An 18,422-nucleotide genomic window follows, 5' to 3' on the forward strand; every position below is an offset into this window, starting at 1 on the left:
ATATATAATGTATATATAATATTAAATATATAATTAAATATATTTTTATATTTATATATTTAAGCAAGTTAATATAGAAGCAATATTGTTGTAATGTAGAAAATTAGAAAAAAATAGATAATATAGACATAGTTCTAGTGCCAGGAAATTACCACTGTTATCACCTGAATATATATACACTTCTGGATTTTTTTTTTCTTTTTTGAGGTGGAGTTTTGCTCTGTCACCCAGGCTGGAGTGCAGTGGTGCAATCTCAGCTCACTGCAACCTCTGCCCCACCTGGATTTTTTTTTTTCTTTATGTGTTTATAAATTACGTTTTTATGTGTTTACATTTTTTATTGATCGATTGAAACAAGGTCTCACTTTGTTGCCTAAGTCACAGCTCACTGTAGCTAAGACCTTCTGGGCTCAAGCAATCCTTCCGCCTCAGCCTCCTAAGTAGCTGGGACTACACATGTGTGTCACTATGCTATATTTTTTAATTTTTTGAGATGGAGTCTGGTGTTGTCGCCCATGCTGGAGTGCAGTGGCACAATCGTAGCTCTTAGCTCACTGTAGTCTTGAACGCAGTTACTTTCACACCAACCAATACTTTATAAATTGTCTTCAGAAATAGGTCATTTTATATATACAGCTAATGGACTTACTGAAATAATTTTTTAATTCTTGTTATATTAGAGAGGGTCTGGTTTAATATATGACACATTGCAAGTTAATATTTTCCAAATCAATGGAATTCTCATCAGCCCTTAAATTACCTTCTCTTAGAAAAATCAGATTTTAGGGAATGACTGTAGAAAACTATTAAATTTTTTGTATGTCATATGCCCCTGAGAAGATGTATTTGAAGTGAAATATTTTAGTATTTAGTATTTTAGTATTTCTTTTCTTTTCTTTTTTTTTTTCTTTTTTTTAAGACAGAGTCTCGCTCTGTTGCCCAGGCTGGAGTGCAGTGGCACAATCTTGACTCACTGCAACCTCCACCTCCTGGGTTCAAGTGATCCTCCTGCCTCGGCCTCCTGAGTAGCTGGGATTACAGGCACCTGCCACCACACCTGGCTAATTTTTTTTGTATTTTTAATAGAGACGGTGTTTCACCATGTTGGCCAGGCTGGTTTTGAACTCCTGACCTCAGGTGATCCTCCCTCCTCGGCCTCCCAAAATGCTGGGACTACAGGCATGAGCCACCGTGCTGGGCCATTTTAGTACATTTTGATTGTTCTGATTCACAAAGGGGAAAGTGAATTTGGATAAGTTAAAATTCAAAAGTGTATGTTTCGCAAAAAATTTTTTTGATAGGCTGGTAAGCATCAAGGTCATCTTGTAAAGATGATTCCCAGGGGGAAAAGAATATTGACAGAATACCCTAAGATGATTGTTGGAGGGAGGATTATTTCAATTTATCTTTTTTTTTTTTTTTTGAAAATTACGTATGCATTTATTTGTAGAGAGAAGGTCTCCCTATGTTATCCAGGCTGGTCTTGAGCTCCTGGTCTCAAGCAATCCTCCTAAAGTGCTAGGATAACTGATGTAAGCCACTATGCTTGGCTGAAATGAAATTTTTTTTTTTGTATTTTTTTATATATGCTTTTATTTTTCTGTGATTACAAACACAACTGAATATCAAATGCACAAAGTAAGAATTACACGGGGAAAAAAACCCAGATACGTTCATATATATGTCACCTTTTCAAGGCTATTTCCATCCAGAATAACCTTGGTTTGCCAGGGCCTATAGAAAGAAGTCACTAAATCGCCTTTAGTCAAATTTGTGTGTTTGCTTTCTTCTATAATTCCAATACTTCCACCATCAACGACTTGAGATAGCTGCCAAGGTGTTACATAATCAGTGCCAGTGTCTTCATTCATTCTACAATGAAGGCTGTCACTTCACATTTGGAAGGTTGCACAGCGGCTGGGCAGAGACGCTCCTCACTTCCCAGACGGGGCGGCCGGGCAGAGGCTCTCCTCACTTCCCAGACGGGGCGGCCGGGCAGAGGCGCTCCTCACTTCCCAGACGGGACGGCCGGGCAGAGGCGCTCCTCACTTCCCAGACGGGGTGGCCGGGCAGAGGCGCTCCTCACTTCTCAGACGGGGCGGTCGGGCAGAGGCGCTCCTCACTTCCTAGACGGGGTGGCGGCCGGGCAGAGGTGCTCCTCACATCCTAGACTGGGCGGCCGGGCAGAGGTGCTCCTCACTTCCCAGACGGGGTGGCCGGGCAGAGGCGCTCCTCACTTCCTAGACGGGGTGGCGGCCAGGCAGAGGCGCTCCTCACTTCCCAGACGGGGCGGCTGGGCAGAGGCGCTTCTCACTTCCCAGACCGGGCGGCCGGGCAGAGGCGCTTCTCACATCCCAGACGATGGGGGGCCAGGCAGAGACGCTCCTCACTTCCTAGACGGGGTGGTGACCGGGCAGAGGCTGTAATCTTAGCACTTTGGGAGGCCAAGGCAGGCGGCTGGGAGGTGGAGGTTGTAGCAAGCCGAGATCATGCCACTGCACTCCAGCCTGGGCAACTTTGAGCATTGAGTGAGCGAGACTCCGTCTGTAATCCCAGCACTTCGGGAGGCCGAGGCGGGCAGATCACTGGAGGTCAGGAGTTGGAGACCAGCCTGGCCAACATGGCAAAACCCCGTCTCCAGCAAAAATACAAAAACCAGCCAGGCGTGGTGGTGTGCGCCTGCATTCCCAGGTATTCGGCAGGCCAAGGCAGGAGAATCACGGGAGCCCGAGGCAGGGAGGTTGCAGTGAGCCGAGATTATGGCGCTGCACTGCAGGCTGGGCAACAGAGGGAGACCGTCTCAGAAAAGAAAAGAAAAGGGAAGGGAAGGGGAAGGGCTCAATTTATCTTTTCAGTAATGACAGATAAATTTAAATGTCAGTACTCTTTTTTTTTTTTTTCATTTTTATGATTTAGAACCTCTAAAAGTTCAATACAAATTCTAATGTCATTCACATTTTCCCTCTCCCATTTCTTGAATGCCAGATATTCTACCTCGTACTGGTGCTACAGTGGTGCATAGGCCATACCATGTCCATATTTTCACGGAACTATTTTAGTGGTAGAGGAATAAAAGATGAGTAAAAAACTAAACAAAATAATTTCTGTTGTGATAAATAAGACTAATGAAGTAGTAATATGAGAGGTCATGAGAGAGATAAGTGGTAACATTAGATTATCAGAAAGTTTATCAAAGATATACTTCATTATGGTTAAATGGCAATTCAGACCTTTTCAAATAATCGCTTGATCCATAGCAAACACCTTTTTGTCTTGCAAATGAATATTCAAAAGTTTTCTAGTCAGAAAATAAATTATAGCTGTTATGTAAAATTACCTAGGCTCTTAAAATTTTTTTTTTTATTTGAAGTTATTTTTAGCCCTGTGAATAAGGGAGAGATGGTGAATTTGAGTATCAGAGACAGCATTTACAAGTAAAAAAATTTTAGTTGTCTATAGAACCCTGTCATAGCCAGTGTTTGGTGTGACTATATTGGCAGCAGTTTGAGTAAGTATTAAATGAAGAACATTGTTGTTCAAACACCACTAAAATAATGATCTGAACCATTTGAGGCTGCAAAGGAAAGAACATGTTACAATTAGGAAATTTATTAGGAAGTGTTTGTATGGTATGATGTCACTGGTATCAAAAAGAAAGAGCAGATTCCAGTACCATTAATCCAGTTGCTACAGAAAATAGATAAAATAGGTTTTTCTTTAACGTCTAAAAAAAATAGATACTTTTTAGGTTTTTCTTTACCGTCTGTCATAATAAGCAACATTTGGAGTGTTAATAAAATTCAGTAGCCAAGAAAATGAGATTCTATGTGTGTTATAAAACAAATGTTTTATATTCCATCATATTTTTGACACTGGTCAGGTATTCTTTCCTTTTATGCCATTGATTTAATTTTTTCCTATAGTCTACTAAAATATGGTAAAATAGCCTTAATTCTCTTTACTAGTAACATGGATAAAATGACAGATACGTAATAGTATGATAAATGTTGTCATGTACTGAATTTTAAAAGCAGATTGTAAGAGTCTCAAAAGAGGGACTGTCATTTCCGTGTATTTTAGAATTCTTTGAACCTATTTTTAATTCTGTAGAATTATGCAGTTTTAGTAACAGTGTTTTACTTTATGTGGTGATTCAGGAAAGTGAAGTGAGGCCTGACTTTTGCCAGAAGTGTTAACTTCTTGCTATGAAGAAAGAATTATGGATAATTTCTAGGAAGAAGGAAGGGTTAATTTAAATTATCTTTGAATAGTAACTAAATAATGTTTATATCTGGCATATTCGTGAAGTAGTCTTTCTTACAATGCATTAGCAGCATAAGCTTTAATTCATAAAAATTTGTAATGTATAGTCTGTATAGTCATGTGTACTTTTTTTTTTTTTTTTTCTGAGACAGGTTCTCACTCTGTTGCCCAGGCTGGAGTGCAGTGGCACAATCTTGACTAACTGCAACCTCCACCTCCTGGGCTCGAGCCATCCTCCCACCTCAGCCTCCCTAGTAGCTGGTAATACAGGCGCATGCCGCTACACCCGGCTAATTTTGTTGTTGTTGTTGTTGTTGTTGTTGAGACAGGGTTTTGCCATGTTGCCTGGTCTCAAACTCCTGAGCTCAAGCGATCCATCTGCCTCGGCCTCCCACCATGCTCAGCCAGTCTTGTGTACCTTAACAACGAATATATGTTCTGAAAAATGTGTCATTAGGCAATTTTGTTATTGTATGAACATCATAGAGTGTACTTACACAAATGTAGATGATATAGTCTACTACACACCTATGGTAAATGGTGTAGCCTATAGCTCCTAGGCTACAAATCTGTATAGCATGTCACTGTACTGAATACTGTAGGCAGTTGTAACACAATGGTATTTGTGCATTTAAACATAGAGAAGGTACAGTAAAAATATGGTTTTATAGTCTTATGTGACCACCATCATATATATGGTTTATTGTTGACCAAAAATGTCATTACATGGTGCATACCTATATATCAATAAAAAAGGGTTTTAGATGGTCAACTAAAAACTGTGGTTGGCTGGGCGCAGTGGCTCATGCCTGTAATCCAAGCACTTTGGGAGGCCAAGGCAAGCGATCATTTGAGGTCAGGAGTTTGAGACCAGCCTGGCCAACATGGTGAAACCCTGTCTCCAATAAAAATACAAAAAATTAGTTGGACATGATGGCACGCACCTGTAGTTTCAGCTACTTGGGAGGGTGAGGCAGGAGAATCACTTGAACCCAGGAGGCAGAGGTTGCAATGAGTCGAGATTGTGCTGCTGCATTCCGGCCTGGGTGACAGAGCAAGACTCCGTCTCAAAAAAATAAAGAAAAAAATTTTAAAAATGGTTAATATACCATTTTTTATTTATTTATTTATTTTTTTAGAGACAGAGTCTCGCTCTGTTGCCCAGGCTGGAGTGCAGTGGCGCAATCTCGGCTCACTGCAAGCTCTGCCTCCCAGGTTCATGCCATTCTCCTGCCTCAGCCTCTCCGAGTAGCTGGGACTACAGGTGCCCGCCACCACGCCAGGCTAATTTTTTTGTATTTTTAGTAGAGACGGGGTTTCACCGTGGTCTCGATCTCCTGACCTTGTGATCCGCCCGCCTCGGCCTCCCAAAGTGCTGGGATTACAAGCGTGAGCCACCATGCCCGGCCAATATACCATTTTTTAATGAAAAAAGTTATACAAAGCCAGCTAACATGGTGGAAATGAAATTGTAATATTTCAAGGAACATCTGCTTATTATTTTCCTATTACCATAATCTCTGCCAGTTCTTTCTTTTTTCTGTCTTTTCTTAATGATTATAGTTCTCCAAATCTTTCTGAAATGTCTTCATGCCAGAATAGAATTTCCACTTATTTAGTGAAACTTTGCTTTAATGGCCCTGAAAACATTCAAAATCTCTGTATTTGAATACTTGCATATCTTTAAAAATTTTAACATTCTCCGCATCTCCACCTCCACCAATACTCTTTCTCATTGTCTGCTTTATTTTTATTTATTTATTTTTGAGATGGAGTCTTGCTCCGTTGCCCAGGCTGGAGTGCACTCGTGCAGTCTCGGCTCACTGAAACCTCCATCTCCCAAGTTCAAGTGATTCTTGTGCCTCAGCCTCCGGAGTAGCTGGGATGACAGGCGTGTGCCAGCACATGCAGCTATTTTTTTTTTTTTTTTTTTTTCAGTAGAGACAGGGCTTTGCCATCTCGGTCTGGCTGGTTCTGACTCCTGGCCTCAAGTGATCCACCCCCCCCCCTTGACTTCCCTAAGTGCTGGGATTACAGGCATGAGCCACCGCACCTGGCTTCTGCTTTTTTATTTATTTATTTATTTAGAGACGGAGTTTCACTCTTGTTGCCTAGGCTGGAGTGCAATGGTGCAATCTTGGCTCACCACAACCCCCGCCTCCTGGGTTTGAGCAATTCTCCTGCCTCAGCCTCCTGAGTAGCTGGGATTACAGGCATGCACTGCCACGCCTGGCTAATTTTCTGTTTTTAGTAGAGACGAGGTTTCTCCTTGTTGATCAGGCTGGTCTCAGGTGATCCACCCGCCTCAGCCTCCCGAAATGCTGGGATTACAGGCGTGAGCCGCTGTGCCCGGCTCCTCTGCTTTATTTTTATCCTTAGCACTTATCACCAAAAACCCTTGTTTTATTGTCTGTCTTCTCTTACTAAAATGTAAATACCATGAGAACAAGGATTTCTGTTTATTCACTGCTGTATTTTCACTGTCTAGAACGTCTGGCAGATAATTGATATTCAATAAATATTTGTTGGATAAATGACTGCCCTGATTTTCTCAAAACCTTTTTCTCTTTCAGTTGAATTGCTGAAATATTTTATTTCTCCGTTTATTTTTATAGGTTTCTTATAATTTGAGTTAACAAATTGAAGTATCTTCACTAGTTCATGTACATGCGTTATCAACTTTGACCTGTTAATTTGTTCCTCTTCTTAGTAAACTCATGTTGGGCTCATTTATATATTCTTTTTCCATTTCTTTAGTACTTTAATGATGAATTTCTTTAGAGCTAAGTTGAGTCTGGGGAGTCTGTGATGATATAATAAATCTTAACAATAGCAGTCAGTTTTTAAGCATCTACTCTCTTTTATGTCTTGTATATTTTTTAATATTACTCATAAAATTGGAATGGGGAAATAAAAAGACTTTTTACAAAAATATAGCTAGAATCCAGGCCGGGTGCGGTGGTCCATGCCTGTAATCCTTGCACTTTGGGAGACCAAGGTGAGTGGATCACTCAGTGTCAGGAGTTCGAGACCAGCCTGGCCAACATGATGAAACCCCGTCTGTACTAAAAATACAAAAATTAGCTGGACGTGGTGGCGGACACCTGTAATTCCAGCGATTTGGGAGGCTGAGGCAGGAGGATCACTGAAACCTGGGAGGCAGAGGTTGCAGTGAACCAAGAATGCGCCACTGCACTCCAGCCTAGGTGACAGAGCAAGACTCCGTCTCAAAAAAAAAAATATATATATACATATATATATTTATATAAAATCCTCTGAAGGACCATAGGGTAACCAATAAGACATTTTACAATAATTTGCTTTTTAAAAATTTGTATAATTTTAGCTGCCTTTTTTCAACCTAATGTTAGTACTTTTAGACATAATTTAATACTTGAAAATAGAGTTTTTCCCCATTAACTCTAAGGTTTTTAAATAATCATCATTTTTGAAACTTTTTACTTTTGTTTCACTTCCTACCCTCTCCCAAAAAAGACATATGTATTGTACATCATGGAGCTAAAATTTAAGCCTGGATGTTTTGACTTCATTCTACCCAAACACAATGTGCTGGTCATTTAGATTCTATTGTACTAGAGTACATTTTTAGATGATATGGAGGTAAGTTTGAATTTAGCAATTTGCATCATCCAAACATAGACTTCATAGTGTAAAGATGAAATTGTATTATTGATAACACAAAAAGTCTTTGGTGATACCATATGGTGTAAAGAGTGTGTGAGATTGCTTTCATCTTTGTGAGAGGACTGAATTAACAGTAGAGCATGGGGAAACAGAGTAGGCAGGAAGTGGAGAATCAGCTGAGGAAGAAAGTGGAGGAAAGAGGTAGTGGACCACATGGAAGATTACTATCCATTGGGACAATTTTGTTTATAACAGTGTACCAACATAGAATGTTACATAGTAAATCAGTAAAATTAGTTGCCTTGAGAATGTAAGTTGATGTTTCCAGTTGATCCATCAGTTTTGACTCGTTACTCAAAAATAAGTGACGTAACTGAGTTTTATCTCTTAACATCTTTAAGATAAAGCTTTAAAAAAAATTCAGCGTCTGTTAAAATTTAAAGCTTCCATGCCCGGTGCGGTGGCTCAAACCTGTAATCTCAGCACTTTGGGAGGCCAAGGCGGGCGGATCACGATGTCAGGAGTTAGAGACCAGCCTGACCAACATGGTGAAACCCTGTCTACTAAAAATACAAAAATTAGCCAGGCATGGTGGCGTGCGCCTGTAATCCCAGTTACTCAGGAGGCCTAAGCAAGAGAATCTCTTGAACCCGGGAGGCGGAGGTTGCAGTGAACTGAGATCATGCCATTGCACTCCAGCCTAGGCGACAGAGCAAGACTCTGTCTCTAAATAAATAAATAAAAATAAAAAATAAAAATAAATAAAAAATTAAAACTTCTCTTTACGAAGGTGAATTTGAAGGCTCTTTCATCTGACAGGTTATCTTCACAGAGTAGGATATAGACAAAACAGTGATTTAAAAAAATACAGCTCTCTTATTTATGATTAAAAAAAAAATCTCGCTGGGCACGGTGGCCTATGCCTGTAATCCCACCACTTTGGGAGGCCAAGACAGGAGGATTGCTTGAGTCCAGGAATTCAAGATCAACTTGGGCAACATAGCGAGACCTTGTCTCTATAAAAAATAAAAACAAATGAGGCAGGAGGATCGCTTGAGCCTGGGAGATCGAGGCTGCAATGAGCTGTGGTTGCATCATTGTACTCCCACTGGGTGACAAGAGTAAGACCCTGTCTCAAAAAAAAAAAAAAAAAAAAAAAAAGTCTATAATCCTCATAATTTTGCTTCAAGGCAAGGAAACTAAAAATTCGAATGAAGTGGCTGGGCATGGTGGCTCATGCCTGCAATCCCAGCACTTTGGGAGGCTGAGGCAGGTGGATCATGAGGTCAGGAGTTCAAGACCAGCCTGGCCAAGATGGTGAAACCCCGTGTCTACTAAAAATACAAAAAAAATTAGCCAGGCATGGTGGTGGGCGCCTATAATCCCAGCTACTCGGGAGGCTGAGGCAGAGAATTGCTTGCACCAGGGAGGCGGAGGTTGCAGTAAGCCAAGATTGCGCCACTGCACTCCAGCCTGGGTGACAGAGCGAGACTCCGTCTCAGAAAAAAAAATTGAATGAAGCAGAAATTTATTCCTTTAAGCCCATTTAGCTGTTACACACATAACTATAGCATATTCTCTTGAGATAACTTGCTTTTAATTGGAAAACTAATTCATTAAATATCCAAACTATCATTCCTGGAATAAGTGATTTTAGCAATTTTTGATACTTATTCTAACATGATGCATATATCAAGTATGTACTTTTCTTTAAATGCAGGCATATTTTGGCAATAGTTTTTTAAAGAGCTAATATAATACTGAGAAAAATTTTTTGAAACTTTCTTGTATGTATCTACAAAGAATTATAGATAAGAGATGAATTCTAATTAACATCTGGTGTCATGCCACCCACTGACCATGGGTAAGTGCTCTAGTGGATCTAGAATTAGAAATTTTTAAAAAGCAGCACAAGTTAACTTTTTATAGTTATTTTTCATGGTTATTTGCTTTCTCATCATGGTATTAAGTTAAAGGATTCAAAAAGAGTTGAATACCTTCAAAAATGTATTCCTCAGTAACTAGTTATATCTGAACATGTAGTCAATTTATGAAGAATCTGTCATAGTTATTCCTTAATATTGCAAAGATTCGGTAATTATCACATGGCACCCATCCATCCTGTAGTCTAATTCATCCCAGACCCTTTGCATATCATCAGTGTCGGTGGTTGTAATGGCAGATACAGTGTATTTCTTCATTTCTTCAAGGAAGAGGTGGTATAAACAGAAGGTGCATACTTGATGTATTACCTAAATTGAAGACTTAGAAAGCATTCAATTCTTTCTGAATCACCTTGTACGTTCAGAATCTCCATATATTCTTGTAACTAAAGTTTTACAGACGTTAAACATCTATTATAGAGGAGAGAAATAATGGTTCAGGGAATGACTTTCATGAAATGATCATTAGACAGCGTTTTTAATAAAGCAATTCGCTTTCTCAATTTTAATATCAGTTGACATTTTTAAAATATAGCTCTCATTTATTATATTAAAAATATGGCCTGGTGCGGTGGCTTATGCCTATAATCTCAACACTTTGGGAGGCCGAGGCGGGTGGGTCACTTGAGGTCAGGAGTTCAAGACCAGCCTGGCCGACATGGTGACACCCCGTCTCTACTAAAAATACAAAAATTAGCCAGGCGTCATGGTAGGCACCTGTAGTCCCAGTTACCTGGGAGGCTGAGGTGGGAGAATTGCTTGAACCCAGGAGGCGGAGGTTGCAGTGAGTCAAGATCACACCACTGCACTACAGCCTGGCCGACAGAGTGAGACTCTACCTCAAAAAAAAAAAATTTATGTATATATATATATATATATATATATATACACACACAGTGACAGTACTTATAAATTTGTATGATGTATTTTCAGTTTCCTCAGTGAGAACTAACAAGAACAAAAAGCACACATGCTCGAACTTTTATTGAGGAATGTTTCTTAATTTTGCTCGATCTTTTATTGAGGAATGTTTCTTAATTTTCTAGCACCTAAAACTTCAGATTTCCAAACAATAATTAGACCATTTTGACTTGAATGCTTTAATTTGGGAACATCTGATATTTTTAAAGCTTTTTTGTTATTATTTGTTTGTGTGTAGAGACGAAGGTCTCACTGTGTTGCCCAGGCTGGTCTTGAGTGATCCTCCCACCCTGGCCTTCCAAAGTGCTAGGATTACCGGCATGAGCCGCGGCACCCAGCCTGATATATTATTAACTGAAGTCTATCTGGTATTATAATTTTAGTTATTTAATTCATTAAAGTTACAAAAGATTTAAGACCTTATATAACTTTTTCCATATTTGTTTAATTGCAATATAGCACACCTATAGAAGAATGTACAAATCATAAATTATAGCTTGATGAATAATTACCTAGTTAGCGTTACCCATATAACAAGTGTTGGATATTTTTTTTACAGGAGACTTTGCAGCAATTGATCATGATGTCATTGCCAAATGTCTTAATCATTGGCAAAAATCCCTTTTCTGGTAAGCATTAAAATTAATCTGTGAAAGTAATGTCTAACCTTTGTGTAATACTATGATGTTTATTTTTTACTAAGAGCTTATATACATTAACTCACCAGATTTTTCACAACTGTAGACGTTGGAGGTGATGTTCTATTTTATAGAAAGAGAGAAGCTTAGAATATTTGTAAGTTATAGGTAAGACCAGACATAAATTTTACATTAAATTCAGTATTTTTTCTGCTATACCAAACAGATACTTTTCTGTGATGATTTTTAGTGTCTCATTATAGAGAAGTATAGAAGATGATGTAGTTACAAACTTAAAAGAATATTACCTTAGAAAAATGATTTTGAAATAATTTCCAGGTTTCTATTCATATATATATCTACTATTTACCATTGCCAAAATTGTTTGAATCTTAAGTTTTACTGATTGATATGTTTTATTTATTTATTTATTTATTTATTTATTTTGAGATGCAGTTTCGCTCTTGTTGCCCAGGCTAGAGTGCAATGGCACGATCTTGGCTCACTGCAACCTCAACCTCCTGGGTTCAAGCGATTCTCCTGCCTCAGCCTCCCAAGTAGCTGGAATTATAGGCGTGGCCACCATGCTAATTTCTGTATTTTTAGTAGAGACAGGGTTTTACCATGTTGGCCAGGCCGGTCTCGAACTCCTGACCTCAGGTGGTCTGCCCGCCTTGGCCTCCCAAAGTGCTGGGATTACAGGCATGAGCCACCACACCCGGTCTGATATGTTTTAATTTATATTAAACTTCTTCTGAATGGAAAGATGAGAGGCAGTTTCTTAGATCATTTAAATTTTTTCTTCAAAATGTTCTGCCCTTTACCACATTTTAAATGTGATATTTTAGAATTGTAATTTTTGAACAGTTGGGGAAATTAGCAGCTACCTAACAGTTTCAACAATGGGCTTATCCTTACAGTCTACATGTTATCCAAATTAGTATATTTTCTTCAGCCCATACCCCTTCTCAGTCAAAATAAACAAAACCAAAATAAAAACTAAAATCAAGTAGCTATTTTTATAGAGGAAACTATTAATTAGAAGTGTGAATTAGCAGCTTAGATAGTTTTTAGAGATACCATGGGATGTTTGGTTATATAAATTTAAAAATGAAAAAAATTGCATGTAGGATGGAATTGTTTTCCATCCTACATACATTTGGTAAGTACCTACCAAGTTATAGAGACCAGGAGTGGAAATAAATGGTCTATGTTCTAGAAGCTCTTATGGTTTGGTGAAGGATACACAGATTATGGGGAAATCATGTAATAATTAGTATGAAGTGGAAATATGTACCAAATGTTCTGGCATATAAAATATGGAGCCATTAAGTATTCTTAAAGTTGACGTATAAGTGAGAGTGGGTGACCATTGGTGATTGGATCAGGGAAGACTACACAGAGATGATAAGAGCTGTGCCTAGGATTGTGATTAGCAAGTAGTTCACTAGGGGGATGAGGAGGTTGGGGAAGGAGGGCAGACAGAGGGAGTACTATTAAGGCAGAGGAGTGTGTATAGATGCATATTTGGGAAGAATGGTGATTTTTTTTATTTTTTTATTATTTTTATTTATTTATTTTTTTGAGACGGAGTCTTGCTCTTTCGCCCAGGCCAGAGTGCAGTGGCGCGATCTCGGCTCACTGCAAGCTCCGCCTCCTGGGTTCACGCCATTCTCCTGCCTCAGCCTCCCGAGTAGCTGGGACTACAGGTGCCCACCACCACGCCTGGCTAATTTTTTTTTGTATTTTGGGTAGACCCTGGGTTTCACCGTGTTAGCCAGGATGGTCTCGATCTCCTGACCTCGTGATCTGCCCGCCTCGGCCTCCCAAAGTGCTGGGATTACAGGCGTGAGCCACCGTGCCTGGCCGGGAAGAATGGTGATTAATGGCTTAGCGTAGCTAGAAAGTAGGTTATTTCATGGAGAGTAGAAGGAAATGTCTGATAAGAAAATTTGGACTTTTTCATAGACAGATTGGCCCAGTGGTGAAAATCTGGCCCAAGGAAGTGATTTTTTTCCAGTTGAATATTTTAAGAAAATCTTAATTGAATGCTGTTGGACAGGGAATATTCTCTCCATTTCTGTTATAGATTGTTAACTTTTACCTGGCTTGTTATATACATTTATTTTAACAGCCTCACTGTAACAGACATTTAAGATTCTGGTCTTCAATGAACATGCGCAGTGGAAAACCATTTAAATTTTATAAGGAGATGAATCATAAGATCTGTGTTTTAAGTAAGAAAACACTAATAGGCCTAAGAGGAGCCAAACCTATTAGGAGCCATTTTGGCTGCCTTTGTGGCATGTCCCTATATCAACCTGATTTGGCGGGTTCTTGATTTGTCAGGCTGGGGTAGTACAATCATTTATGGAAAAGGAGTAGATTCATAGTTAGCATACTTGCTGCACAGAGCCTTGAAACCTCTTTATCCATTAGCCCTTCAAAATTGATATTCTTCCCCATTTCTTCTGCTGTTACCACCATGTACATACACAGAGCTGCTATTTTGAATTCTCCACTACATATGCTTAGACTGAATCCTTCACTCAAGTTACTGTGCGTAATTACCCCTAGAAGTGATTCTCCAAATATGAGTTGAAAATATAGCAGAATGTTGTCCTTAATAATTGTTTCTATTTTAGAACAAGGCACAGAAGAAGTTAAAAAACTGCTTTTACTTTTATTGGGTTGTGCAGTTCAGGTAAGTTAAAATATTTTTTCATATTTTCATTTTAACAACCTCTTTATATATTTTTATCAGGCTGTAGTTTCTGAAAGACTTAAGGATGGACCATTGGTTTTCAAAGTCCATGTTAGAAAGTTTTCAATAACTGTATAACCTCCTAAGGAGATTACATTGAAGAAAAACACTTATTTTATTTCAGAATTTAGTTACATTATCATAGTCATATCATTTAAAATATTTAATTACTCTTTTCCTTATTCTGAGGCTTATAATGGCCGTAAATTTTTGAGGTTTTTTCAGAGGTGCCCTTAAAAACCGCCCCCAGAATATCCTTGCGATTTATGTTGTACTTGTGTATGTTTTAGGAGAAGGGAAGGGAGAAGAGAAGGGAAGGGAGGAGGCAGAATTTATTTAAAAGAAAAAAAAAGTAAAAAAGGAGGCAGAATTTATGAAAAGTGTTTTAGGAATCTTGGTTATTATTATATTGCTCTTTGATCAATGACTATAATAGCTGTGATTTATAGAATACCTACTTTGTGTCAGATATTATCCCTTACATAGATATTCTCATAATATCTTCTTTCAGGTCAGGAGATTGGGTAGGGTAATATTTAAGTTATTATCCAAATTGGGACACTTGAGAAAGTCAAAGAAGGTACTGTTAATAATTATAGTGGGCTAGGTGTGGTAGCTCATGCCTGTATCCCAGCACTTTGAGAGGCTAAGATGGGAGGATCACTTGAGGCCAGGAGTTTGAGACCAGTTTGGGCACATAATGAAATCCCATTTCTGTTTTAAATACATATAATAATTACAGTGGAATGGCATGTGTAAACTGGGACTGTCCCAGGCAAACCAGGATGATTACTCTAAGTTTAAATTTGGGTCATATTGCTAGTAGGCCAAAGAACTGTGAGTCAACTCTGCTCTGACTTCAAAATCTATTATACTATGTTGGTTTTTCATTTCAGCCATTTTTGGATGAATTATTACAGTGTCATTTTAAACTGTCTCACTTCTTTGTGGAATGAGGTTATTTATAAACAAATAATATGATTACTAGTAATTTTTTTACATACGTATAACAGAAATTGTATGTTCCAGAGACTGTTGGCTTTTAGAGCTGACTGCTTGGGAGCTATAATTTAACATAATATATGTTATTAAAATTTCATGCTGTGTAATGTACAGGTGTTTACTTCACAATTGATTAAATATTAAGTTGAATATAGTCTTCTAATTTGGTCATCAGATTTTGAATTAGAAACACAACTCTTATTTACAGCTTTTATGTACTATATTTGCTTTAAAAAATACCCTGTGTTGGTGAATGTTGCGTAAATTTAGATTACATAGCAATAGCATAAATACGATTTTTATTGCTGGTTATTGCTTGGTGGTTATTGCTGATTACTAAAATTCACAGTAGGAATGGAGCAGAACCAAGGACCTTTTTTTGAGACAGGGTCTCACTCTGTGAGGCAGGAGTGCAGTGTCATGATCACGCCTCTCACTGCAGCCTTGACCTCCAGGGTTCAAATGATCTTCCCGTTTCAGGCTCCCGAGCAGCTGGAACTACGGGCATGTGCCACCATGCCTGGCTAATTTTTTTTTTTCTTTTTAGAAATGGGGTCTCACTGTGTTGCCCAGGCTGGTTTCAAATTCTTGACCTCAAGTGATCTTCCTGCCTCGGCCTCCCAAAGTACTGGGATTACAGGCATGAGCCACCCTGCCTAGCCCCAAAGGGTAAATTTATCTGAGATCTGAGAATAAAGAAAGACTAATTATGTGCACGTTAATTCTGTCTTTTTTTTTTTTTTTTTTGAGACAGAGTTTCGTTCTTTTTGCCCAGGCTGGAGTGCAATGGTATTATCTTGTCTCACTGCAACCTCCGCCTCCCGGGTTCAGGTGATTATGCTGCCTCAGCCTACCAAGTAGCTGGGATTATAGGGGTGCACCACCACACCTGGCTAATTTTTTATTTTTAGTAGAGACAGGGTTTCACCATGTTGGCCAGGCTAGTCTCGAACTCCCAACCTCAGGTGATCCGCCCACCTCAGCCTTCCAACGTACTGGGATTACAGGCTTGAGTCATCGTGCCCGGCCTGATTTTTTTCATATGAAGAGAGAATAAGTTTTATCAACTGCAGAAAACAAAGCGAAGGCTCAAGGAGACCATCATTCTAACCTGTGTTAACATCATTCAAGGTTTTTTAGAAATGAGGAGATGGAAAGGGTGTCAGACCTTGGTTTTTGATATGATATCAGCTTGTCAAGAAACTCGGAGACCCGTCTTTATATATATTTTATGTCCATGTAGTCATAGCAGAATTATGCTTTTACTTGAGAGCCCTTAAGACTTGCATCTATTGTGGTGCCAGAATGATGTATCTACCAAGAAAGGAGGAAAGATCCAATTTTGAAAAATGTTATCATTCTGCATTTCAAAAATGTTAGTGACCTAATTTTTTTCTTTTAATGTTTATGGGTGCTATAATAAAGGACAGGGATTTTAGAAAAAAGATGTAAAGCTCAAGGAGTTTGAATTTTAGAGAAGACAGAGTAAACAGTACAAGTTTGAGGTGATAATTACCATAATGTAATATACATTGGTGCATTGAAGAAGTATTTTCTTAAGTTTACGTGTAGTATTAGGAAAGCCCTCTGACAAGGTAATATTTGAAATGAGAGCAAAGATGTTGAGAAAACAGCCTATTTAAGGAACATAAAGTGTGGGTGGGCCAGGGGTGGTGGTGGGTGGATCATTTGAGGTCAGGCATTCAAGACCAGTCTGGCTACATGGTGAAACTTGTCTCTGCCAAAAGAAAAATACAAAAAATTAGCTGGGCATAGTGGCTTGTGCTTGTAGTCCCAGCTACACAGGAGGCTGAGACAGGAGAATTGTTTGAACCTGGGAGATGGAGGTTGCAGTGAGCCGGATGGCTCCACTGCACTCTAGCCTGGGCGACAGAGCAAGACTTCATCTCAAAAAAAAAAAAAAAGTGTGGTTGAAATGTAGGATTCATGGGGATGAGTGGCAAGATATTAGACTGGAGAGTTTACATGAATTGAGTTATGAAGGACTGGATTTGCCACTTTAAGATAGAGTTCAGATTTCAGGCCAGACGCGGTGGCTCACACCTGTAATCCCAGCACTTGGGACGCTGGAACGGTGGATCACCTGAGGTCAGGAGTTCCAGACCAGCCTGGCTGACATAGCGAAACCCTGTCTCTACTAAAAATACAAAAATTAGCTGGGTGTGGTAGTGGGCACCTCTAATTCCAGCTACTCAGGAGGCTGAGGCAGGAGAATTGCTTGAACCTGGAAGGCGGAGGTTGCAGTGAGCCAAGATCGTGCCACTGCACTCCAGCCTGGGTGACAGAGAAGACTCCATCTCAAAAAAAAAAAAAATTATTCTGTAGGTGTTTTGGAGCCACTACTACTAATAATATAAAATGTGTGACCAATATCTGTCAGCCTTCAGCTGTGACCATATAAACAATTAGAAGTCTTTGTTGATACTTAATAGCCAGAATGTGTTTCTGGACAAGAAGTTATTGAGGAAACCAATCAGCCAACAAGTATTGTTGGAACATTTTGTAAAATGTCGTCTCTATTACAGAAAATTTGTTCATCTTGTAGTTGAACAGATTAAAATTCTAATGATTAGTATAATATGTAAATAGCATGTTTTCCCACATCTAGGTCAATCAGTTTTATCTGTTATAATTGTTATTTGTAGATAGAAATAGCAAGATAAAATTTGCTGATATGATACTAGAGTTTAGGAAATCAGTGGACCACAGGTTTCAAGAGATACTATGTTCATGAAAAGAAATATAGTAGGAATACTAACAGTAGATAATAATATAGTAGAAATAATAACATAGGGCTGGGTGCAGTGGGTCATGCCTGTAATCCCAGCACTATGGGAGGTCGAGGCGGGAGGATTGCTTGAGCCCAGGAGTCTGAGATCAACCTGGGCAACATGAGGAGAATCTATCTGTACAAAAAAAAATTTTTTTTAATTAAAGAGGGAGAAAGAGAGAGAGAGCAAGGGGGGAGAGAAACAAGCATTGGGAAATTGAAAAATATTTTCTTCTTTTGAAGAAAAAAAAATGAAATTCTTAAGAGGAAGCAGCATTCAAAAACAGTAAAGTTAACCATTATCCAAAGATCTTACCTGACAAAATAAATTGTGACTTTTAATCCTTGATTATATGTAAGTAAAAGCCACAGAAATAACTTTAAATATGAAGAAAACCGTCCAAGGCCAGGGCTTGGGTATTTTTGTTACTGGATGTCCAACTCAGTCAAGTTCC

The 18,422-nt window shown here is 38.9% G+C and overlaps 1 protein-coding gene across 12 annotated transcripts in view; it reads left to right on the forward strand.

Moving 5' to 3' along the window:
• The window catches only part of CCDC88A (coiled-coil domain containing 88A), a 225,316-nt gene that overhangs the window by 125,307 nt on the left and 81,587 nt on the right, over positions 1-18,422 (forward strand). For all 12 annotated transcript variants that reach the window (XM_058429136.1, XM_058429135.1, XM_058429137.1 and 9 more), the window contains exons 4-5: positions 11,332-11,401; positions 14,056-14,114. In XM_058429136.1, coding sequence (XP_058285119.1) covers positions 11,332-11,401; positions 14,056-14,114 — 129 coding nt within the window. The remainder of the gene's footprint in view (positions 1-11,331; positions 11,402-14,055; positions 14,115-18,422) is intronic.

Source organism: Hylobates moloch, unplaced genomic scaffold, assembly GCF_009828535.3.
Source record: "Hylobates moloch isolate HMO894 unplaced genomic scaffold, HMol_V3 SCAFFOLD_15, whole genome shotgun sequence".
NCBI classification, from domain to species: Eukaryota; Metazoa; Chordata; class Mammalia; order Primates; family Hylobatidae; genus Hylobates; species Hylobates moloch.